Source organism: Schistocerca piceifrons, chromosome 5, assembly GCF_021461385.2.
Source record: "Schistocerca piceifrons isolate TAMUIC-IGC-003096 chromosome 5, iqSchPice1.1, whole genome shotgun sequence".
In the NCBI taxonomy this organism is placed as follows: domain Eukaryota; kingdom Metazoa; phylum Arthropoda; class Insecta; order Orthoptera; family Acrididae; genus Schistocerca; species Schistocerca piceifrons.
The window spans coordinates 201,346,697-201,373,847 of record NC_060142.1 but is presented as its reverse complement, the minus strand read 5'-3'; the positions used below and the strand labels follow the sequence as shown (position 1 = coordinate 201,373,847).

General features: G+C 40.7%; 1 protein-coding gene across 1 annotated transcript in view; it reads left to right on the top strand.

Moving 5' to 3' along the window:
- The first annotated feature begins 2,353 nt into the window (after positions 1-2,353).
- Positions 2,354-27,151, top strand: part of LOC124798105 (protein TIPIN homolog) — a 60,803-nt gene continuing 36,005 nt past the window's right edge. The window contains exons 1-2 of the mRNA XM_047261356.1: positions 2,354-2,496; positions 24,784-24,952. Of these exons, the coding sequence (XP_047117312.1) occupies positions 24,796-24,952 (157 nt within the window). The 5' untranslated portion in view covers positions 2,354-2,496; positions 24,784-24,795. The remainder of the gene's footprint in view (positions 2,497-24,783; positions 24,953-27,151) is intronic.

Here is a 27,151-nt window from a genome sequence, read left to right as displayed (position 1 = left end):
TGAACAAACGATGATTCAAACACGTTTTAGTGCCACATTTACAGGGTGATCTCCTGTCCACATGCTCCAACTTGTCTGTGCAGATGGCATTTGAACCCATAGATTTTAGCACTTTCGCTCAAAAGTTTCCCCACATCTTATGTTCACACGCAACAATCTTTCTGTGCATATGTGATGTGCGCAGACATTTGTGTAGACAGATCGTTGCGTGTGGATGAGTCTTTAGAATGTGCTCCAGGTTCTACATCTACATTTATACTCCGAAAGCCATCCAACGGTGTGTGGCGGAGGGCACTTTACATGCCACTGTCATTATCTCCCTTTCTTGTTCCAGAACGACTGTCTGAAAGCCTCTGTGCGCGCTCGAATCTCTCTAATTTTACATTCGTGGTCTCCTCGGGAGTATAAGTAGGGGGAAGCAATATATTCGATACCTCATCCAGAAACGCACCCTCTCGAAATTTGGACAGCGAGCTACACCACGATGCTTATCCATGTCCTCGATTAGCCATCCCTGGAGTTATCCTGCAACTGTACAACTGGCTCTTGTTTTTGTGGAAAATTGTAGGTGTTCGATGACGACTTGGATACATTTTCCACTGAGTGTTCTTTCACAATAATAACAGAATAGAGTTGATGCCTACACTTGATGTAAATAAGAACATAAGTTTAAGACGCAATTTTCATTTAAGCACATTTTAACTGAAAGAGTAAGCTCTGATAAAGAAGACTTACACAATTGTTTATGATATTGCTGGTTACGTAAGAAAAAACGTAATGCGTAATGCATACCAGCTCGGTTATTTCCAAGAATGATTGCCTATCGATGTCGAGGGGTCCAAACGATACGTATCGAGTGTGCGATCGTAAATCGGTCATACGACTCCGCTGGTGGTCGTTCTGATCAATTATTTGTGACCTTCATTTTCGTCTGTTTTGCATCGTTCCCTTAGTTGCTCTAAATTACATAGCTCCGCGAATTATTCGTGAGTTGCTAGGGAAACCCAGACGATTTATGTCGTTAGTCAGTGGATGTCTGGTGTTTCATCGGCGGTTTCTCTCACATGGAAGAATCTAATTCCATGTTTATCCAATGTACAAAATTGTTCGACTTCTTGTCGCAAATATGGAGAACTACCAGACGAGAAAAGAAGGGACTGTGTAGACTGTGGTGGTGCAAGGTGTGTAAAACTTCGTAAGAACAGTTTCGATGCAGAAATACCGTTACACTTTCATTGCGGGCAGTGCAGAAAACGAATGAGTTTTAGGAAGAATACATGGTTCCACTCATCCAAATTATCCATCCAGAACACCGTAATGGACTTTCACATGATGAAAATACCGACGACGTGTAAGGTAAGTCGTCTCCTTTGCAGTGACAAGTACTTTCGTAACGCTTTTCTTTTGTCGTTACAGTAGTGACCCACGTAAACACACTTATAACGCCCGCCACCAGAGTCGCATCATCGATTTACGATCGCACGCTCGACTTGTATCGTTTGGATCCCTCGACTTCGATAGGCAGTCATTCTTGGAAATTACCACTGGCTCTATTTATTGCCTTATTATAATTATTGTTTGATGTGATTGAATGCATACATTTTCGCTAACGAATAAATGTCGACATTTCCTATGTTGTTAAACTTCTCAGCATTTTAGTACACAATACTGACGGAGAACACACATGTATGTGGCCATTAATAAAGGCTATCGTTGTTAGTTTCTCAATTCTGTTGTTATGCTCCTGCTTTTTGTGTCACGGACGGTATCTCATAAGCTCAAAATCAACGTCCGATACCGGACTTACCACGGAGGGGCTTAATATAGTATGAATATAATCTGACGTGACGGTGACTTAATGTGAATCGATCGTAATAATTTCAGTCTGCATACAAATTTACGAATGGATGCCCTAAAATGCATGTATGGAAACGGCGAAATGTTAGCTTGCTGTATTTTACAATCTTTATCATTTGAGATGACTATGTTGTATGTGTGCTAGAAGCAACAATAAATTTTCTAAAGAGATAGAAAGTGATCTCTGATTCTCTGAAGAACTTTGCAACATTGTGCAAATAATAAATATCTTCTTAGTTGCGTGTGACAAGTGGTATCAGTTTGTGGATATAAAGAAACTTTCTCGAAAAAAGATGCCTGGAGAACCAAATCGGGAACCTGAAGCGTGTGATACATGTGATTTGCAAACTAATGAGGAAGTTAGGGAACTGACACTGACTGATAAACTAAACAAGAAACTTTTGATGTCTTTGCTGGAACGAATGAATACGGGGAACCAGTTTGAACGTTTCATTGATAATAAGGACACCGAAAATGGGAACGAAGAAGATTTCGCATAGGGATTTTGGGTACTGATACAGTGCCTGCCAGTATAGAGTGAAAGCTTGTAATTGTCGTTAACTATATTGCTTATCTTTGACACTAGTTTCGCGCGCTTTTTCTACAACAAACAAATTACGACGGACTACTGTGTTACAGGTAAACCTAATACTGTTTTATGTGCGAAGTAAATTGAATGAGTGGAAAGTTGATAGTATTTGGCCATAAATGAGCATATTTGAAGAGCAGTCGTCCTTTACGTACAATGATCTGATAAAAACATTTGTTCACAAACACGGTTAAAATCTGTACATATAAAATTTATACCATTCGGTTAAAAGAAATTTGTTACTGAAAAAACATGCTATTAATAGGTATTTTCATACAAAAGCCTAAAGATGTGTTGTAATTACGTTGACTCTTTTTCGCTCAAGTTAAAACTGCAAAACGATTATTTTATTTTTGTTTGTTATAACCCTCTGAAGCAGTTTTGACCCATTTGTTTCATAATGATCACACAGGTTGTGAAAATCTGCTGCTTGTAACCTTCTGATACCGATAATTGATAAATTTTCACTTAAGATATCTGCACGCATCACAGTACGGCAAGTCTGGTAAATTTCTTGCAACAACCGTGACAAACAAGCACTCCCAGTGGACTGCAAGAGTCTCCCAGTCTGCTTGCAGGTCCATTTATTGTAGGAACTCTGATTATCTAGATGTGGGCTTGTGTTCTCACACTGGAGATTCAGTAGTGGAGCATTTTTACCTGTTTCTCCCGTAGAAACTAGATGCCTCATCTGTTTCATTTCTCTCCTCATTACCAGATTCACTGGAGCCAAGGCCTTATTCTGAAGCAGTTTCATGTTCACTTCTGTGAGAAGGATCATTTTACTCTTCAATATCATTTACATCACTAGCTTTATCTTCTTCTAACAATTTCTATACAGAATTTTGGACAAATCACTGAGATACATTAATTATAACTCAGAACCATAGTATAAGTGACAATAAATGAAAACTCCGCTTAAAAATAAGATGATTTAAGTTGATACATAAATTTTGACCATATAGAAATGTGTTCCGAGGAAGTGGATCAATTTACAATGCGTGCAGTGTGTCTGCAGGTGGTTGTCAAATGTGAAAAAAAGTATGTAGAACCACCAAAAATACAATGACCAACAGAGGAAATAGGAGGGGTTTACAGTTTCTTTGGTGTCAAAAAGATCCCACAAGTGTGAGATTTAAGATGATGATGTAATTTATATGTAGGGTAAAGAATGACTCCCAAGTTTGTTTTGTTGCAGGTACTGTTGTTAGTTGCCTAACAGTAAAAAATGAGTTGCCCCAAACAGTGGAACATATTCCACATTTATCATGCGTGGATGATATTAAATAGTGTGTCTCACAATGGTAGTAGGCTATATTTGAGATGTTTGTCTGTTTGCTTTAATCTAGCTTATTTACATGAGAATGGCTGATGAATGTGCATCTGCAGTCTACTATTGGGAGATTCCATGGTGACATTAGATTTTGAAATCAGTGTTTCATTGGTGACTCGTTATCAATCTATAAACCCGTATTTTCTTTTGTAAATCATCGTTATAAATTGTTGTTCAGGCAAAGATCTTGAAGTGTTATTTAAGCAGGGAAGAGCATTAAAATTAAAGGACAAGAATGTAATTTATGTTGTGATTTATGTTACAAATTTGGGACATCCTATTCCTAATGTGCATTTTAAGTAAAAAGCGTCATCAAACTATAAGGAGTATGGATCTGGTTTTTAACACAGAATATGCACAGTAGGTTGGCCTTTAAATGACAGAGTTACAGATTTCTACTTCTTGTTGGAAAAACTTTTTTCCTGCAAGCAGAGAAATGAAAGTATGACATTATGTGTCAAATAAGACAAACTTAACATTAACATTTCTTTTTTCAAACACCATGAAAATTTGTAAGAGAATGACATCTGGGAAAATGAATTGAAAATTCAATTAAAAGTCAGAGAAATGAAAATATCCTCTTGAATTGATATCAAGTGGATTAATTTTCTGTAAAATTTCATCACATTTTACAGGTCATTTCTGATAGTGACCAGCACACTCAATTGCACTGATTGTACATGCTTCTCCAGCATTGAATTTACTGCCATATTGTACTTTTTACCAGACTCCAATTTTCACATTTTCTATAGTTTCTTCAGTTTGATGATCTGCAGCAGCAAAATTCTTTGGAAACAGCAGATATGTTTGTAGTAGTTCTTTCTTGTAGTGAAAACTGTGAATGCTTTTGTGTTTGGTACTGGTGGTGCTGAAGAAACTATTTGAGCCAGCTTAAGTTTCATATTGATTCCTTGAATTTCATCGATAGACACATGAAAATCCTGCATAGTTGCAGTACTTGCAGCTACCTGAGCGAAAGTTGATGCATCACCTAATATTAATTTTCACTTTTTTACTGCATTCCCCACTAGCCATTCTGCAACTGCACCAATTCCATCTATGGCTCCTTTACTGTGGGGTGTAGCCAATAAGTTCCAGGAGATTTCCACATTATGAAATGATTGAAATTGAGGTACAATAGCAGTAATATATTGGTTTTAAAATTGTGAGGCAGGTCCATCTGACCACATAGAAACGACCTTCACATTTTCAGGTATGTGAGCAACTGCAGAACTTGAGCCATGGCTTTATCCAGAGCACTATGTGACTTATACAGTGACAAAATTGCTTTAGTAGGCTGCTGATATCGCATCTTATGTTACCAATGTTTTCTAACTGTCTCGCTATTTGTAGCTCGTTCTTTCTTCAACTGTCCTTACTTATCTTGACTCTACGGTAGAAACTTTTGTTTCTGCTTCTGCTGGCTTTTTCGAGCTTCTGCCAGCTGCATCTTCTTAAATTCTTCATATTTTCCTTTACTCTGTAACTTTTGCCTTCACCTACTCTGTCTTTATGCTGCTGCTAAGGGCACCATTTTCTTCTAATCTTAAAATAATACAACTGTGACTCAGATTACGTGACTCACATTACACATTCAATTTTCTATTTTTACAGTATTGGTTGAAATTGGGAAACTTTTAGTACTGTTAGTGGTTACACAGTCACACTGATGAGTAAATTACTGAACAAGATAAAGTTATGTCTAATATTTTTCTTGGTAAAAAAGAAACTTAATTACATGAAAGTGACTCATTTTACATGAAAGTTTATGCTGTTATATTATTTACCCCAGCCTATAATTTACCTACTTCAGTTTTATACTCTTTATGCAGTACATTAGGGTATGTAACAGTAATATAAAAATAATGATGTGCTAATTCTTACCTGTCAATTAGTTGAAATGAAGGTCCAAAATCTCCAATAATTCACACTGTCATCACATTAAAAACGTATGGCATTATAATAAAGGCTACAAATTATGAAGGGAAAGCAATAATGGGCCACAAACCATTGTTGCCATTCAGTAAAAAGTCCAGCCTTTTCAAAAAATATATAAAAAGCACCAAATTTTAAACTTTTAATATCATAAGTGTGTTCTTCTTTACATGGAATATCCCTATTTCATTGTTTAACACTGTCTGTTGCTACAAATGTTTGGTTATTTTGAGCCATAATATTGAAAACTACTAACTTTTGAGCCATAATATTGAAAACTACTAACTATCCTGTTTGGCAGTAAGAGTTAGCCACTCCCCTCTTTCTCTCCTGCCCCTTTGCTGTATGTTTTGTAGTTAACGCGTATTGTGTATGCATAAAATGCACCGAAGGAATTGTCAAAAAGTTCCTCAGTTTTCCCCTATGTTGTTGTATGTAGTGTTTTAATGAGACCCACATGTAAAGAAATGTATAATTAACATGGAGTGAATGATGGTCATAGATTTCAGAGTGATATAGGCAATTGTCACCATAATCAAGATTTTGTATTCATATTCTTTGGTTTCGCCAATTGTCATCTGTATATTCACCTTCCAACCTAAACTCAACTATGAGCCGCACTACAGTACTGAAGAACATTTCCTGGAAACCACTGTCAAACATGTCTGGATCAGTATTCATATGTAATCACTGATCACTTGGATGGTGTTAATCCATCATTTCACGTCTAGTGTTTCATCTGAAACACCATAGTACCTCTGTCGGTAATCTGTTTTACACCTGTACCTGTACTCTGTGAACCACCGTGAGGTGCCTGGTAGAGGATATGTCTCATCGTACCAGTTATTAGGGTTTCTTCCCATTCTAGGCACATGTGGAGCACAGGAAGAATGATTGATGAAAGCTCTGTGTGTGCAGTAACCATACTAATCTTATCTTCATAATCCCTATGTGAGCGATATGTACGGAGCTGTACTGTATTCCTAGAGTCATCATTTAAAGCCAGATCTTAAAACTTTGTTAACAGACTTTCTTGGGATAGTTGACGACTGTCTTCAAGAGTCTGTCAGTGCAGTTCTTTCAGTATTTCTGTGAGTATTCCACATATCAGATATATCTGTGACCATTCGTGCTGCCCTTTTCTGTATACCTCCAATATCCCCTGTTAGTTCTATTTGGTGCGGGTCCCACACACTTGAGCGATATTCTAGAACCGGTAGCATGAGTGACTTGTAAGCAATCTCCTTCATAGATTGATTGCACTTTTCCAGTATTGTATCAGTGAACGGAAGGCTATGGCCTGCTTTACTGAAGCTACATGATACTCCATTTCGTATCCCTACGAAGTGTGACACCTAGCTAGGTATTTGTATGAGTTGGCTGATTCCAGCAGTGATTAATTGACATCTTTGAACCACTTCGAAATCTTATCGGGATGTGGCTGAATAGTTATGCACTTCTTTCAGGCAGGACTTCATTGTAGGTAACTGCATCATCTGCAAAAAGCCTGGGATTACTGTTAATGTTGTCTTCAAGGTCATTGATATTCAACATGAACAGTGAGGGCCACACACACTTCCTTGGGGCACCACAAAAGTTATTTGTATACCTGACACTTACTCTCCATCCAAGGTAACATGCTGCGATCTCCGTACCAAAAAGTCCTGAATGCAGTCACAAATTTCACGTGATACCCCATATGGTTGTACTTTTGACAATAAGCGTAAGTGTGATACTGAGTCAGATGCATTTGGGAACTTACTGCATCTATCCGAATGTCTTGATCCAAAGCTTTCATTATGTCATTTGAGAAAAGTGAGTGTTGGGTTTCACATGAGCAATGTTTTTGGAATCCATGCTGGTTGGCATTGAGGAGATCATTCTGTTCAGGATACCTCATTATGTTTGAGCTCAGATTATGTTCTAAGATTCTAAATCAAAAAGATGGCAAGGCTACTGGATGGTATTTTTGTAGATTACTTCTACTGTCCTTCTTGTAGACAGGTGTGACTTTTGCCCCTCCCCCCCCCCCCCCCCCTTTTTTTTTTTTTTTTTTTTTAAGTACGGGGCACTGTTATTTGTTCGAGGGATCCAAAATAGATTACAGATAGAAGAGGGTCTAACTCAGCTGCAAATTCAGTATAGAATCTGACAGGGAGTCCATCACACCTGGAGCTTTGTTCAGTTTTAACGATTTTAGCTGTTTTCTAGCACCACTGATACTAGCACTTATTTAATTCATCTTTTCAGGTTTAAATTCGGCAATTCTCCTGTGTGTCCCTTTGTAAAGGAACATTTGAAAATTGAGTTCAGCATTTTAGCTTTTGGTTTGTTATGCTCAGTTTCAGTTCCTTTCTCATTCTTTGTGGACTGGACACTAACTTTGATGTCACTAACTACCTTTACCTATGATCAGAATTTCTTTGGGTTTTGTGAAACGTTATTTGACAGTATTCTTCTACAATAGTCATTGAAGGCATCACACATTGACAGCCAAAAGCGTTTCATTCAACATCTATTTATAGCCCTACGCTTTGTTTTACATCTATTATGCAGCAATCTTTGTTGTTTCTGTAGAAGTTTCTTTGCAGTGACGACAGACCATGGAAGGTCCCTCCCATTATTAACTGTTCTGCTGGATACATATCTATCCAGTGTGTGGTCAGTTATTCTTTTAATCTTGAGACATAGTTCCCCTATATGCTCCTGCCCTGTGCTGAAAGTTTCAAGCTCCTCATTGAGTTATGACATCATTGATTTTTTTTTTATCTAGCTTATTGAACATATAATAATGTATGGAAAGTTCTGGTTGAGAATTGCGACTCACTGAAAGGCAGAGGCACTATGCTGTTGGTAGGTACACAAACAAAAGGTACAGAGCTATACTAGCCTTCGGAATGAACTTCCTTTTTTAAGCTTGTAGGAAAAACATGTACACACCTGTCTCCCTACATTGTGCTCAGTCGACTACCAGTTCTTTCCAGGCCCACAGTGAGTGTACTGAGGTGAGGTGAAGGGTGCAGGTTGGGGCAGGGTGAGTGATGGAGATAGGTGGGAGGCAGAAAAGAGGTTGGGGGAAGTGTCTAGTGGCTTGTGGGAGAGTGGGGAGCATTCTGTGGGCTAGCTAGGGATGCTGGTAGAGGGGGCACGTGGCAGTTGGTTGGGCATGCAATCTCACAGATGAGTGCGTGAGATCAGCACACATCTAACTGACACGAATTGGGGGGGGGGGTAGTGGGGCGCCCACACACACACACACACACACACACACACACACACACACACACATTCACTAGTGGATTAGTGAATGAGTAGACAGCGATTTACCTTAAGTGTAGGCCAGGAAAGGTTATGGGATTGAAGGATGTGCTGTAAAGATAGCTCCCATCTGTGCAGCTCAGAAAAGCTGGTGGTGGTGTGGGGAGGACCCAGATGAGATGGGTTGTGAAGCAGTCATTGAAATCTCGCATGTTGTGCTCTGCTGCATGTGTTGCCACTGGGTGGTCCATCTTGTTTTTGCCAACAGTTTGGTGGTGCCTATTCATTCTCGTTTGCAGTTTGTTTGTTGTCATATCAATGTAAATCACTGTGCAGTGGCTGCAGCAGAGATGGTATATAACATGGCTGCTTTCACAGGTGGCCCGGCTTCCCGTGCCATATCCCCGCCCCCCCCCCCCCCCCCCCCGCCCCACACACACACCTGATCCTCGCATCCATCCCAAGAACCAACCGCAAAGAAGTGCCCCCTTTGTCACCCAATACCTTCCAGGACTGTAATGACTGAACCACTTCCTTTGTCAGGGCTTTCATTATCTATCATCATGCCCTGAAATTAGGGAAGTCCTAAGATAACTTCCATCACCTCCCAAAGTGGTGTTCCAGTGCCCACCCAATTTACACAACATCCTAGTCCATCCCTTTGCCACTCCCACCCACAGTTACCTGCCACAGGGATCATACCTGTGTGGAAGACCCAGATGCTAGACCTGGACAATCCACCCACCCAGCACCACCTCCTCCAGTCCCATCACAGGCTTATCTTGCCCCATCAGAGGCAGGGCCACCTATGAAAGCAGTCATGTTATATATCAGCTCTACTGCAACCACTGCACACCCTTTTACATTGGTATGACAATCAACCTGCCAACTATAATGAATAGCCACTGCCAAACTGTTGCAAAAAACAGGGTGTACCACCCAGTGGCACAACGTGCAGCAGAGCACAATATGCAAGATCTCAATGGGTGCTTCACAACTCATGTCATCTGGATCCTGCCCACCAGCACCACCAGCTTTTGTGTGTGTGTGTGTGTGTGTGTGTGTGTGTGTGTGTGTACACAATGTCCCAAGTCCCAATAGCACCCCCCCCCCCCCCCCTCCCAATTCGTGTCAGCTAGTTGTGTGCTGCTATCTCACGCCCTCATCTGTGAGATCGCGTGCCCAACCATCTGCCACCTGCCACCTCTACCAGCATCTCTAGCTAGCCCACAGACAGCTTCCTACTCTCTCACAAGCTTCCAGATGCTTCCCCCTCCCAACCCCCTCCCTCACCTCACCCCACCCCGGGCCAGGAAAGAGCTGGAAGTCGACTGAGCACAGTGAAGGGAGACAGGCGTGTGTGTGGGTGGGTGGGTGGGCGCGCGCGCGCGCATGTTTTTCCTACAAGCTTGAATAGGGAAGTTCATTCCGAAAGCTAGTAAAGCTCTGTACCTTTTCTTTGTATACCTGTTGACGACACAGCACTACTGCCTTACTGAAATTGTGTATATTTTTCTGCTTGTTTTAGTTGTTCTTTGTACTTTGGTAATCATTTTTACCACAGCTGCATCATGGTCACTGTTACCAGTCTCGATGTGGAAATTCTCAGAGAGGTCATGTCTATTTGTTGCAATTAGATCCAATATATTTTCATCTTGAATGGGTTTCCTTACAGCCATTTTCCTAGTGGAAACCTCCATTTTTCCAATGTGGATGATTTAAGTCACCAACAACAATCACATTATGATCATAGAACATCTATACAAGTGAATTGGGGTTTTTTCCAAAGTTTTCGATTACATCATGAAATGATTATTTTATGCCCACACAATCTCACGAGCAGCTTTAATTTCTGTCTCTGTGGATTTGAGTTTCTCGTCTACTGTGACAAATACACCACCTCTATTTCCCAATTGCCTGTCCTTTCCATTTACACTCAAATTTTCTCCAAAGATCTCACTGCTATCAGTTTCAGGTTTCAACCGGCTTTCTGTACCTGATATTAGGTGAGAGTTGCTGTTTTTCAGGAGTGCTTCAAACTCTGGGACTTTGTTGCAAATGCTTTGGTGGTTTACCATTAGGATGTTACTACTCTCACGCGTGGGATGCATTTCTTTCGATCTTACACTGATACTACCGTGTTTCCTACAGTTGTCATTATCTAGATTGGGTGGAGAGTTGCCTATTTAAAAATTCTTGTGTGTACCGCCCACACAGGTACGAGAGTAGGAGCCTCTGGCAATGTAGTGCACACCTGACCCAGCTAGGGGGACCGTACAGTTCTCAACCCTAAGGTGCAGGTCCAGGAAGTCACAGCCTAGCCTGGCACAGAACCCCCAAAGTCTCTGGTTCAGTCCTTCCACTCAAGTCAGAACCAAAAGCCCACAATCAATTATGGGGACAATACTGCAAACTGTGAGCTTCATTGAAATTCCATGTGCAAGGCTGGTCTTCTCTGCCAGTCTCTGGAATGACCCAAATATGACCTCAGATCCCAGGTGATGCATTGTTTGCCCCAACGTGCACTACAATCTACAATTGGTTACACCGTGTTCCTTCAGTGGCTGCTGGAATAGTGTCGTCAACATGTTGAAGGAGAAGCCCATGCATACACAGTGAGTGCATCTGGCGTCCTTTCCTGCCCCCTGCTGCCATTTCTCTAAGGAGCACCATCATTCACTGTATGTTGGAGCTGCCGATAATTAACAGACCCCGACCCATTTGCATTTGCCTCCTCTTGACACCAGACAGAACACATTTCCCCAAAAAATGCTTTGCCAACAAAGCATGTCTTGTATGGCTAACATTGTTTCACTGCTTTCTTCCCATGCCATTTATAAAAGAGGATATTAATATTTGCAGTCAGTCAAAATATTTCATTACAAAAATTCAACCTTTTCCATTTCTTCCCATTGAACTTTTTCTGATGTCAACCTACCTACTGCAATCTGCAAGGCCTCTCAGTATAGTTTTGTAGTCTACAAATTTTGTTTTTCAACTAATAATTTGTGGTTCTTTAACATGCAGATGACACCACTACAGCACTCAAAAGTTTCTTAAGACAGTTTGAATCTACCGACCAATGAGAGCCCTCAGTTTAGATTTAAGAGAACCATTTTATGTAGCTCTCATCTGCTATGTTCTTGTTCATATATAATTGTAGCGAAACATGTAGTTAGTATGTGTAGTAAAATAAATTTAGTAGACAATCTCACAAAAAACATCTTACCTCTCACGACTGAGTCATGTTCAACCACATTGGCAAAAGCAGGATGTTTTGCTGTTGCACGGCAATGCACGGCCACATGTCAGTCAAAAAACCATGGAAGCGATCACAAAACTTGGATGGACAACATTGAAACACCCGCCTTACAGTCCTGACCTGGCTCCATGTGACTATCATCTCTTTGGGAAACTGAAAGACTCTCTTCATAGAACAAGGTTTGAAGATGATGACTCCCTTGTGCACACTGCCAAACAGTGGATCCAACAGGTTGTTCCAGAATTTTACTGTGCGGGTATATAGGCTCTGGTTCCAAGATGGCATAAGGCAGTTGAGAGAGATGAAAATTATGTGGAGAAATGAAAATATTGTTCCTAAAGGATGTATCTACACACTGTAAAACTTTCAAACATGTAGAATAAAAGATGGGTTTTAAGAAAAATACTGTGCATTTCTCTTGGAGTGACCCCCGTATTTCTGATTAGATGGTAAGCTGAGATGATACAGCATTTGAATCTTCCCTCTTTGTGCCCACAAGGAGGCTCAAACTCCAGGGTCCTTACCACGGTACGTGAAAGAGTTAAATGGTACACTTTTAATTGGATTCCTATCCAGAAATTATAGCAAAACACGTAGTTAGTATGTGTAGTAAAATAAATTTAGTAGACAATCTCACTAAAAACATCTTACCTCTCTATCTGCTCAATCTTCCTTTTCACAACGCTTTTCAGCCCCTTCCTGGATCCAGAGGAGTGGCTCCCTCCGTGTACATCTCCCTCCATGTCAGTCATATTTTTCACGAGCAACAAGCTCCCACATAAACGAGATAATGGCCAACCAATCTGTTTTGTTTGACAGTGTGCAGGCAACAATAATATGTGGTACGGGTATACAACAGACACTTGTAATGAAGTTTCAAATGCATTGTGTCTTGGCACCACAGCTTTTATTTGCCTTCCTGAAAAAACTCGTTAGAAGCAGCAGTAAATGGACTTATCACGATTTGAACCAATTTCAATTAAGGAGTTACTGCACTTTGAACCAAAAGTCAAATTTTGCACCTGATTTAAACGGTTAAAAATATAATTTTTAATGAAAACAACACCATAGCTTGATATAGCATACCTTGTAAAGTAGAAATTTGCTTCAAACTAATTTTTGACTGCAAGTGGACTTACTGCATTTTGATATGTTACTCCTCATATATATGTTTAATTTGTTTCCATGATTGTTCTTCAGTTGTACATGGAAGTTAATGTTAATCAAAGTTGATAATTTGATTGGGAGTTGGTAAAGCCAACAAAAGTGAATGCCAAGTAAAGGTTGTGGTAATAAATTGACCTGTAGCATAGCCTTATGCAGGGACAATTCTAGAAGTCAGTAAAGGGGGGGGGGTGGGGGCTAAGGGGTGAAGGGGTTTGTGTGAATGGAATATCACGTAACACAAGGAGAGTTGGGGTCCGCCTCTGTCTAATTGGTAAAATTTGGTTTTGCTTAAAGTAGTTTCTGGTAACTGTTTTGGAGTTCAGGGTAAAAAATTTTTTTTAATAAATAATAAGACGCCCATTTTAAGTTAAATGATATTTATTGGTTTAGATAGTAAGCTATTTGCTGCTCTTATTCTGTTGTTAAAATGTGTTTGAAATACATTGCAACCTATATTGCTACATAATTATTTAAAAAAAATGAATAAATCTGTTGGAGTAATATATTTGCTGATTTCTGAAGTCATTTTTTCCTGTGCAATATGATGCTCCATTGGGGGGGGGGGGGGGGGGGGTGACTATAGCCCACTGCCCCCCCCCCCCCCCCCCCCTCCGACCCCCCTCCTTGCCACCGCCCCTGGCCTTATATTTACTTTTGCGCCATATTTAAATGCACATTACCATTTTTAACATACTTTTTGTCATAAAAAAATAAAACTTCATGATAAATTTAGAAAACACATATCAAATAATGGAGAAGTCTCCAATGAGTATTTTGATGCATGCTACGGTAGCAATTAATTGACATTGGTGGGCATCCTGTAATTTGTTCTAACCATTTTTGTGAAGTGAGGTTTTTGATAATAGTAGTGCAAGTTCTGTTTTTTGTTGTTGTGAAGTTCGTTCTAGCTCTGAAGGTCAAGGAAAAGTTTAGATTTCAAATTGTTAGTTGTTGTTTCATGGTACTGTGGACTCCGTTCTAGCTGTATAGGTCAAGTGAAGTTGTCAATAACAGCATTTGGAGCGAGTTGTGGTTTTGGGGTGTGTAGTTTATCCTAGCTGTATAGGTCAAGTAAACTTTTCGATGCCGATGTTTTGCAGATTTGCTTTAATTTCTTATTTGACTTGAGTATGCATTTGATATCGGTAATGTCATTTATTCTGTGTCTCCCCACCCAATTCCCACGATTGATCCATTAGTTTCATTTTCTTCTTTGAATTATTTTGATTAAATAATGCATAATGAGATTGTTTCATGTCTTTTTATTGTTTGATGACATGGTCACCACGTTGAGTAAGTGTGAAATGGGTCAGGTGTCCACTACACATCAGAGGTTGGTGATTGTATTGGGGGCACTCAAGGGGTTTTTAGATGAGGGAACTCCATCTAATCCAGGTAATGACAGCTGTAGGAGACCCATGAGTATAAGTGAAAGATCCAAAAGAATGCCTCTCCACAAATAGGCGAGGGTATTAAAATCCTAGTAGTTAGCTGCTGAAAGCATTTACAATGAAGTGCCAGAGTTTGAAGTGCCCCTGAAAAGCAGTGATGATCACATAATACTAAACACAGAAAGCTGGTTGAAACCTGAAATTGATTGTAGTGAGATTTTTGGGGGAAATTTAAGTGTGTATGGAAAGGATAGACTAACGGGAAATGAAGTAATGTATTTATTGCAGTGGACAACGAACTCAAATCCACGATATAGAAATTGAAGCTGCATGCGAGATTGTGTAGACCAGACTCAACAGTCGTGGGCATAAAACAGTAAGTGGATCCTTACAACACCCTACAGATCCACGATATAACTGAAAAATTTAGAGGAAACATCGGTTCGCGTATATGGAAGTCCCTCATCATGCGGTAATCATCGATGGAGACTTAAATTGGACAAAAATCAATTGGGAAAATTGGGTTTTGTTATTGGTGGCCATGACAAGACATCCTGTAAAACTTTACTAAATGCCTTCTCTTAGAACAGACAGCTTGGAACATCACTCATGATGAAAAAATATTAGATCTGATTGCAATGAATAGACTTGACCTCTTTGAGGAAGTCCACATCAAAATTGGTACTAGTAACCATGAAACGCATGTAACCTCAATTATTGTTCAAGTACAGAGGACAAGTAAAACAATAGAAAGATACAAATGTTCAGTAAACTAAATGAAAAAGCAGTAGCGTCATATCTCAATGAGGAACTAGAAACTTTGAGCACAGGAAAGGAGTGTGTAGAGGAACTATGAATAAATCTGGTGTCAGAGGACCCAGAAGTTGAGCACCAGATGGTATGGACCTGGATACCCACTACGGGTCTCTGTGCTCCAGCACGTGTGTGCACTCCGAGCCTTGCCATGCAAGTGTACCACATGAAGTCCGCGGCCAGTCGCGTTTCCAGCGGTCATGTATTTAGGTGCTACCCCAACACTCTAGTACTCGCCATAGTTCGCGTGTGCATCTCAGCTGTACTGTGTTCCAGTTCCGTGTGTTGAGATACATCCTGTCATTGTTTGGAGTGTTTCTGGGTTGTTGTCTCGCTGTATTTATCAGCTCAGTTCTTGATTTCTTGCCTCGTGTTGTGTCCTGGTCGGTTGTAGCGTCTGTCGTCTCCTACTTGTTCGTCTCTCCTGTGTGTCATCGTTAGCCGATACCGACAGTGGCTCCTCCACCTGACGGCTTCACGTTTCCATTCTCTGCCGCACACTGCTCGCCGGTGGCTCACAGCTTTAAAGTCGGCGACAAGGTAAAAGATTCGATAGCAGGAGGCTAAGTTGGTCTGTCTCCTGGAGCAAGAGCAGCAGCTCATGCAGCAGCAGTGCCAGTTTAGACGTCTTACAGCAGTCCTTGCAGTTGCTGACGGACAAAGTCACGGCACGGGATGCCCTACTGCACCAGCTCCCGGTCGTCCCGGATTCTGACACTTCCCCACGTCCACTGCCATTTCCACCCTTTAACAATCCTAAGGAAGACTGGGAAACAAACTTTCATCATCTGAAACATCATTTCACAGCATGAATGACTCCCTACAGTGGTCGTTATTCTTGTCCTGGGCATCACGTTCTTTCTGCTCTGCAAGTTGGCACTATTGTCAGATCCTGTGGCAGATGTGTGTAATGCTGACCAACTGCTATTCCCAGCAATACCATGTCATGGCGTCTTGGCTTGAGTTCCACCAGTACCATAAACAGTCCAGTCAGTCATACCATTCTTTGGTTACAGAAAACCATATGCCGACTTGTTGATTTGTGATGTTGTCATTCAACTAGCACCCTATGCAGAAGTCCGCACAGCTCTGTTGAAACTTGTAACCCCTCACTGGAAGACATTCTGTGCATAGCCCACTCCTTTGAAATCGCCCAAGTGGCGAGCGAGCGTTTCATGTCAAAGTCACAGGTGGCAGCAATAGAGTTCTCCTCGCGGGTGCCTCCCTCGTGCTGTCGACGTGGTACAAACCACACACAGCAATGTTGTCGAGACTCCTGTCCGACATCTCTGTGGCTTCGGAGCTGCCGGTCGCCAGTCATTGGTGGTCGCGTGGGTCACTTCCATCTTGCCCCACAGTGCTTTTCCACCACTCTTGTGCAGACTGTCCCCATCACTGTAAGACGTGCATGCTTTGTCAGAAAGATGGCCATCTCCAATCTGTCTGTCTGCAGCCGCTCAACCGGCTCGCTCCTGCCACTCACCCTCGAAGCATCAGGATACCGTGCACACCCTGCAATCAGTCGTGCCACTGGACATCCCATTGATGCGGAAGTTGTTCATCACACTTCGCATTTTTAATGTGGATGTTCGTTTTCCAGGTTGATATGGAGACCATCGTCTCCTTGATCAATCTGGCGTAGTATACACACCTAGGTTCCCCAGTGCTTTCTCCTCTTGGCAACTGGTCACATACGGTGACAGTTCTGTCACCCTCCATGGGCAGCTCTCTGTCCTCTTCCTCTTCGTCGTCATCATTGTCCTCTTCATATATAAAATAGCCTCACTGCCATTGACAGTGTTACTTATGCTGCATTCTTGAAAGTTTTAACGATAATGTCTTCTCTCACTCTATACCATGACCGTTTTATCTATTGACACACTTGTTTGATTGTAGGTTGTTTTAAAGCTCCCTTTGGCAAGAATTCATGTTGGCTTTCATCCATTTGTTTCTCATATACACTTTAAATGGTTTATTTACCAAGACATCAAGAGGTTGCTTTTGTGAAGTAAGTACCCCAAGAATAAAAGCAAGCTCTATATTTCCTTGTCTTAATTTCTCTTTCACAGAATTTTTCAAAAGACTACTAAACTGATCTAGCACAAGAAGAGAACTCTTCTTCAGTAAAGCACCTTTCCTTCTCCTCCACGCTGTTAATCCGTAATTTCATACCAACCTCGTCCATCCAACCCTTGACATGTATGTGAACACCACCACTTGGCGGTATTTCAAAAGGTTTTTTCATGTCCACTTGTTTTATAGTTGCAGTTTTAGCAAGTTTCATGGCAACAGTTCTGGTACTTGGCACATCAAATGTCAGAGGAGTTTTGTGTGTACTCACTATTTGGCTTAGTTCACACTGGTGTTCTTTCAATGTTGAATAATAAAGCAATGGAAAGATATTTTCTTTTCATTCTGTTGTGACGTTTATTGATATGTTTTGGTTTTGGTTCACACGCTACGTCCGTGACGCTTCATAAACCTGTACACCAACTCCACCCTTAAAGAATGTTAAGTTCCAATGTATCACTAGGTTACAAGCATACATTTGAATCATTTTTGTATTAATTCCAATGTCCTTGAATCTATTTCAATACGTCATCTTCTAGTTTTGGCGATTTTTCATTCAGTCTTCTGTTTGCACATTTAGTCTTCCTCATTTTTTTCAGATCTTCTTCACTAGCGTGCCAATCACAAATGATTTTTTTCTGTTGGTGGAGGGTTGAAATGCTGCTCAGTTGCTCTGTTTTCATGTTCTTCTGCATATGCTATAACTTTTCAATTTATAGCCCACATCATTTGAGTACCTTTTATTTTTTTTCCATTTTACTAACAAAAATATAATACTCTTACTGATAACACGTATCATTTTCAACTCAAATTCTCTGGAACCGTAGGCCACAATGATGCTTCATAGGTTAGACACTGTTCTGGGTTTGTGATGGCTGGGCAGGAGGCAGTTAGTTTTAGCAATCTTGTGAATCCCCACACTGTCACATTGGTGCACTACTGCTTCCAGTTGATACCAGTGTTGCCAGATAGGGATAGGTTTCACATGCCATCAGATATATGGCCATTTTTAAGACTGTCAGGAATTGTAAATCAAACACTGGAAACTTTTATATTAATTTCCAGTATAAGACAAATCTGAATATTGGAGGCAATCCTTCAAACGAAAAAGTGCATCTTAGAGTCTGTAAAATACAGTGTATATTACCACTGTAAATTTAAGCCTTGGCACAGGTATAGCTGTGAAGGCATCAGAGAATCTACCTGTCTGATGTGTGTCATCTGATGTTGCAGTTTGAACAGTGACCTCCATTGTTCACTACTATTTATTTTTCGGTTTTCCTGTCTTTGTCCTGAGGTCTTACTGTATTTTCCTTCCACTTCCCAAAATGTTTATACTTGTTAATACATTTATTGAGTCATCAATACGTTTTTATATTACATCCACAATAGAATCAATTAATCTATTTTGATTTTTCTTGTGTGCCTCACCACCAAGTAATTTCATATCATTTTTGGCATAAGACAGCATTGTTCCTTGATAGACATACTTTGTAGATGTGGTTCTGTAGCACCAAACTCTACACCAATCTGATGCGTGCATGCTTCAGAGTTTCTGCTTTAGTGCCCACTGACATGTTTCTTGAAACGTGCACTTGCTGAAGCGAACGGGAGAAGTTGTGTGTAGATAGATGTACCACAAAGTATCTGTCACTAGATCCTACTGCAGGCACAGAAAGAAAGCTGTCATTGTGTCACATGCTAAAAGAAAATCAGCAGGTCTTGCTTTCTCTACAGGCACTGCTTTATGTGCTATGGCAGTGAACAACACAAAAAGAAGAAAACAGCCATGACCAGTGAAAAAGTGGTTGAGCTGGTGGGAGGAGAGGGGAAGCTGGACATTCATTTGAAAATAACGTCTTTAAGAGGATGAGTACTTATTTCAAAATTAATTGATAATAAGTGAGGATAATTATTGCTTTCTAATAGAGCTTGTGCAACAGAAATTAAGGTAGCAGGACACTGTGAAGAGGAAAGCAATTACTACTTCTTAAAAGTTAACAGCTACTATGAGATTCCATGCCACTGGTGAATTGAAGACTGTCAAGAAACTATGGTTTTGATACATACGAGGTGCGGCTAGAAAAAAACCGGACTAGTGCTGGTGAAACAATAAAACGAATGCAATAAGGCTGAAAGTCGCGTGGCCTGTCACGTGACTCTCGCTCCGCGTACTGCTCGAGTTTCATCTGCCTCCTGCGCTCAGTCTGCCCGTGGCGTCTGTTTGCAGTAGTTGACGTTTTGTCTGTGCGTCGTAAAATGTTGAGTGTACAGAAAGAACAGCGTGTTAACATCAAATTTTGTTCCAAACTAGGAAAATCTGCAAGTGAAACGTTTGTAATGTTACAACAAGTGTACGGCGATGATTGTTTATCGCGAACACAAGTGTTTGAGTGGTTTAAACGATTTAAAGATGGCCGCGAAGACACCAGTGATGACACTCGCACTGGCAGACCATTGTCAGCAAAAACTGATGCAAACATTGAAAAAATCGGTAAACTTGTTCGACAAGATCGCCGTTTAACAATCAGAGCAGTGTCTGAGTTAACAGGAGTTGACTTGTTGTCTTGTCGAACAAGTTTACCGATTTTTTCAATGTTTGCATCAGTTTTTGCTGACAATGGTCTGCCAGTGCGAGTGTCATCACTGGTGTCTTCGCGGCCAACTTTAAATCGTTTAAACCACTCAAACACTTGTGTTCGCGATAAACAATCATCGCCGTACACTTGTTGTAACATTACAAACGTTTCACTTGCAGATTTTCCTAGTTTGAAACAAAATTTGATGTTAACACGCTGTTCTTTCTGTACACTCAACATTTTCCGACGCACAGACAAAACGTCAACTACTTAAAACAGACGCCACGGGCAGACTGAGTGCAGAAGGCAGATGAAACTCGAGCAGTAGACGGAGCGAGAGTCACGTGACAGGCCACGTGACTTTCAGCCTTATTGCATTCGTTTTATTGTTTCACCAGTACTAGTCCGGTTTTTTTCTAGCCACACCTCGTACATGTTCTCTCTACTTGCACCACTTCTCTTTTTGGTTTCAGTGGCATATCTTTTTCGCAGTACTATGAATGCAGACTTTTTATTTTTTTTTAATTTCCTCCCCAGTCGTCTGCGGCCTAAACTCCTTTAACGGCATATTTTCTTTAATGCTATATCACTTTTGTTCCTGTTGTGGTAATATTTAGTTCTGACCTCAGAAAGACACAGCTTCAATCCATATTCTCAGTTAAAACAATTTTGTGTTCTTAGTAACAAGTTACCATATTCTGTCTTCACCCTTTTGGAAATTAGTCAGTGCGCTATGGGAGCTGTGAAACACACAGCTGCAGATGTCTTCACCACTTAGAAATGCACCTAATAGTGAATGCTTCAGGTTCTCTTACCAACATTTGTCTATAGTGGTATACACTTTCATGCACAAAGGTAGACTTGTCTTTGGTTTGGCACAGTATGCTGCAGTAGAGTGAGGGTAGCAAGTTTAGGCAGTTTTTTCAGTTCTGCATAATTGTGTAACGCACTAAAAGGAATGTGTAATCCTCACTTAAGATCTAATGACACGAAGTTCGGTCCAACCCTCAACTCCACACATAACCCTATTTATTGAAACATCCCTAATATCTCTCCTCCATATAATACCATAGTTGTATATAGGCATTGGTAAGATGAAGATTTTTTCCATGGTTAGCGTGAGATGGTGTCATCATCAGCATATTATTTATTTCCTTTGGAGGCTTAAAGTTTATTTTTAATTGCAATTTTATCCTGGATGCAGGTTTGCTAGTCCAATGCTAACAAGGTTGTAGGGCATGACTCGGACATAAAGTATGCAAACAAGAAGACGCAACTCTCGACTGCTCTTGAGAATATAGAGTTTGAAAATTTTACACATGATTATCTTCATTGTATGGTTGTGGCTACTGAAAGAGTCTGCAGCCAAACAATTAAGCAATTAGTTTCAAAAGTGCTAGGTCTTGGATTGAATTTGCCTGCCAGCACTTTTTTTTACCCTCCACCCACCCCCCCCCCCCCCCCCCCCACACACACACACACACACACACACACACACACACACACACACACACACTCTACGACTATGCATATTATCAAAATTTAAAGATTCATAATATTCATCCTGAAAACAGTAGAAAAAATTGTCATAAGGAGATTGGAAATAAAAACAGGATACACAAGAACTTTCAGTCAAATCTGCATGGTTATTTTATTTATTACTGATGCTGATAAAAGTGAAAATAATGAAGGAATTTTTAAGTATTGATGATTTACGCAGTCATAATAGATCTGTTGTTAGAATTACTTGGGAATTAAAAAAATATTAATAATAACAGTAACAATTACCAGCAGCAAGATTCGATCCACAGACTTCATGTTTTGAAACGAAGCACTTACTCAGCCAGCTATGGAATCTGGATTCCTTGAATACTAGTGACCATATGAAATGTATAAACATGATTTAAAATTTTTTAAATTGAATTTCTTGAAAACAATTGGGAGTTTCATGTTTCTTTATATGGATGTTAATTTCCACATACCCTGTTAATATGAATCAAATTGGTGAGGGGAAGTATGTACGGTCCCCTTGTAAGTAAAACTAAAAGGTTCTCACACCATTCTTGACTGTTTAATGTGTGAATCTTATTGACTGACTGCTGCAATATTGGTATCATGGCTGACGAACACTTAAATAGTGACCCCCCCATAAGTTCGTATGTATTTTATGCAAGGTATGAACATGCCAGGTTACTATTTGAAACTCTTACAAGGTTTGCTCTTGCAACTGTAGGGGTGTTAGTGCTGAATGATGGCAGGGTGTGATTTTGTTTCAGTGAAGCTGATTGATTTTGATGCCTTTTTAGGCTTTGCGCTGGATTGGAGAAGGCAAGATTCCCAGATCTTGATTTGATTTTTTTTAATTCCAGGAGCGACCTCTCTCTCATCTGATCGCTTGTATGCAGAGTGCCGACCAAAAGCCAGAACCCACTTCTTTTACCAATGCTAAGACTGTGCCCTGTGTATAGCAGTTCAAACTTGACAGGTTGTCCTAGAATGTTTGTATATTTCCCCCTTGTGAAACAGTCAATAGTGTGCAAATGTTGATAAGTCAAATCTCAGTTAAAAGACTACAAAGATGTATGTCATGTCAATTATAAGGTACTTCACAACTTCAGAAAGCTTAAAATGTTATATTTTTAAGTGACTGTCTGCTTTTAAGTACCTCTTCATTGGTAAATAGTGTCGTAATATAATTAGATGGTTCAATCACATTAATGTGACCACTGCCTACGTTTGATGTCAGTGTGCAATAACCATTCACAGATAGGAGGTTGCAGTGCTAGCAGTGGAGGTTATATAGAGTGTGTCGGGGGATGCAGAAAACAGAGCAGTCATTGTCGTAATACAGAAGTGGAGCAATTTATCTGATACCCAAAAGGACATGGTCATTGGCCTTCGGGCCAAGGCAGGAAGCATTTATGAAATGACTAAGTTTGTAAACTGTTCTCATGCCGCTGTGTTTAAAGTGTACCATACGTGGCAAAGTGGCACTATCCAAAACTAGTGCCAAGGTAACTGTGGTGCACCACAGGCCATAGATGACAGAGTTGCATGGCGAATAGATGTGCATCTGACCACTCATATGAAACAAGGAGCTACCAGTAATGTCTCCTCAATTACAATTAAGCTAATGTTGCTATGTATGGGCATCCATAGCAGGTGCGTGGTTCATGCGACCAAGTTGACTGCTGTCGATTGGGGTAGAAGACCGGAATTTGCATGCCAGTACTGCAACAGAACGCCCACAGCGTGGCGACAGGAGGCCTTTTTAGCTGAGTCACATTTTACGCTCAGTTGGATGCTCCTGGGTGGTGTCAACATTCTGGAAGACACACTGGATCAAAACAAGTATGTATCTATCATTGGGGACCATGTCCACCCCTACAAGCAGTTTGTCTTTCCTTGGCATGATGGCATCTACGACGAGGAAAATACAATGTTACACACAGCTCGCAGCGTACGTGCATTTTTTGTGGAGCACTTGGTTTACCATACTCTCCTGGCCACCAAACTCCCCAGATTTAATCTCACACTGCCTCAATTGGGTTTTTCACAACATGGATCCTCAACTGAGAAACCTAGTGCAGCTGGCCACTACACGGGAGTCGTTATGGCTCCGCATCCCTTTTGGTACCTTCCAGAGCCTCAGTGACATTTCCTGCACATTTGGCAACCGTCCACACTACTGAAAGTGCTTATTCAGGCTTTTGACTGCTAGTCACATTAATGTGACAGGACAGTGTCTATTCCACCCTTGAATTTCCATTGATTTTATGAGCAGTTGGTATGGTAAGTGTTAAAAAGTTTGATTTATAAAAAACACATTTGGGTAATTGTAAACAGTTTAATATTAAGTATGTAATGGTGGTGACTAATATTCTAACAAACCAAGTTTCGGTTGTGTAATTGGGGGGGGGGGGGGGGCATTGAGGCCGTGTGAGACAGATTTAACTAACCATAGTCATGAGTTTTTAGCCTCTGTAACTGCTGTTGCCTTTGGGAAGAGCACTTGTACTTTCAGACAGATAACTTATCCACTGAGATGTGTTCTTCGCATCATGCTGTGTTTAAAAAAAATATTCTACTCTGACATGATCAGTACCAGGGCAGTGCTGCTGTGTATGTTGTGCAGCAGAAATTGTTCATTTGTATTACACAAAGATGAATGGGAAATAACATTAATAAAATATGTGACAAGATCATGAAGGGAATTCTAGTTTGGAATAAAAGATGCAATTGCTGTAATTTTATTTATGACATTCTTTACAAGTGGAGAAAATTTTAGAATTTTACTGAATTCCTGGGAGGACTCTGTTGGCTTATATTTTTTTTCATTATTAGATATAAAATTTATTAATTGCTTAACCAAGTTAAATGTATAGCAATTTTCTCATTTAAAAGTTTCACCATAGCAAATCTGCTGTTTACATTCATTGTTCCTAGCATTGGCTCTTGAGAACTTATATCTGTATACTGAATTTTCATACTGCACTAAACGTATAAAAATGGTATTTTCTTGTTCATAGGAAAATTAAAATATGTCTTCAAGTGTCTATGATGATGATGATGATGATTTACTGGGTGATCCAACAACTATTGAAGAAATAGTAGAAGTCGAATTAGAGGAACAGGAAGAAGCAGAAGGCAGTGATAATGATCAAAATCATGTGGAGGATGGCCATGCTGAGACTGAAGGTTGGTGTTAATTAACGCATTTGTCATTATTTGAATTACGTATTTTACAGAAGTAATAGGTTTGGAAAGGATAGATGCTACTCGCCACATAAATGAGGCTTTGAGTCGCAGACAGATGCAATGAAAAGGTTGATAAAATGATAAAGCTTTCAAACAAAGTCCTTCTTTTGCAGTAGAACACACACACACACACACACACACACACACACACACACACACACACACACACACAGAGGCAGTGTCTCAGGGTGCTGGAGCTGATGCAGCAGTCTGCTGGAATAGATAAGAAGGAAGCAAGAGGAAGGTATTAAGAGGACTATCAGGGTAAGTGTGGGGGAAGATGCTAGTGCTGCTGGTGAGAGTGTACTAAGACTTGGTTAGGACAAGATAGGGCTGTTAATTGTTGCAGTGTTGAGTTGCTGTGCTGGGGGGGAGGGGGTGGGGAATAGAGCAGAGTAGTAGAGAAGGAGAAAGGTGCATTGGTGGCGGGACAGAAGACATGTCGTACTGGAGTGGGAACAAGGGAAGGGGATACGTAGGTGAGAGACAGGGACTAGCAAAAGTTTAAGCCAGGAGGGCTACAAGAACAAAGAATTTGTTGTAGGAAGAATCCGGATGCCACAGGCGAAATTGTAAAGTGAAGAACATCATTTGGTCAGCATGTTCATCAACTGGGTGGTCCAGCTATCTGTTGACATCAGTTTGGCAGTGGCCATTTATGTGGATAGACAGCTTAATGGTTGTCACACCCATGTAGAAAGTGGCACGGTGTTTGCAGCTTATCCCCTACTATCCCTCCCACTCCCCACATCGCACTGTTTCTCAACCCCCACCACACATCCCAACAGATTCATACTCAGTCAGGCGCTGTCACGAAAGGGCTCCAGCAGCCTGTGACTCAACGCCTTCTTTACATGGTGAGTAGCCATCTGTCCTTTCCTTATTATTGTTTTCTATTCTTAACTTTCCATTGTTAGAAATAGTATGTTTGAAATTTTTTTACAGTATAGTGTTGTCACTGCTATCAGTAGAAATGTGTTAGTCCTTCTGTTGAGGTGTTACAAAATCTTATTGGCTGTTTGCCAGTTGGACAGTGATAAAAAATTTTAGTTCAGTTGGATAGCATAAATGAGTTCATCAGCAACCCACCCTTAATCTTAGCTAGGTGATAGACCAAAGGCTGTGGCAGCTTCTCATTCCCGTGTCTGAGGAAATTGTCTGATGTGAAGTTCAGCAACTGTCAGATCAGTTTTACCCCCAGGGAGCTCACAACTCTGGTGAGTTCATACTTGGCTGTCATGGACTCCAGCCTTTGCAACACCTTTTCCCTTTCCGGGCTGTGTTTCTATCATACTGCTTGTTACCCTCCCTTGGGGAACATGTCTGGGATATTTCTCGAAATGTGTCCTGAAGTTTTAGTAGCCTGACAGAGCAGTCCCTCAACTGTTTTTTCTTTCTCTGTTCATTCTCCATCTCGTACCCTTCTTCCGTTTCAGCATTTGAGGTTTCTCTTTGTTTCTTCTTCCTCCCTGTGCACTCTTGATGACTGGCCCATGTGTTTGATGCATAATAGGTGACTGGGTAACGAGTAATTCCTATCCCCGAGTTGATACGTAGGGTTCATATGTAACATCTGGTGCAGGGCAGGCCCAGGGAGGGGTGATTGCTAGTTGGTCCCTCTGTTAAGAGTTCGGGAGGTATTACCTGAGGTGGGAATAATCACATAAGGTGAGCGCCCCTCTGAGGGGACCCCCAGTTGGAAGGAGCACACCATCAGACACACTTGCAGTTATGGAGGATTTTCTTGCAATTAACCAATCAGCATCTCAGTCTAAATTTACTAAACATAAATGGAATGAAGCTAAACATTCAAAGATTCTCCCCGCTGCATTTCGGTTCTTCATGGTATCACATACTGAAGGAGGTCAGTCCTTTGCTACGGTTAATCCTCCTATATTCAGAAAGGTGTTGATACAGTTGCAGGCCCTGTGAACTCTGGCTATCATTTACGTAATGGGATTTTGTATTTGGAGACCAGTTGTGATTTTGAAGCCCAATAACTGTTCGCAGCGTCGCTCCAGCGTGGCTGTCCTGTTTGTGTCGGGGCTTGTTGAATGTTCAATTCTTTGCATAGTGTTATTTACACTAGACTGCTCGGTGGTCTGACTGAGGAAGAAATCCAAACTTAACTCTCTGATC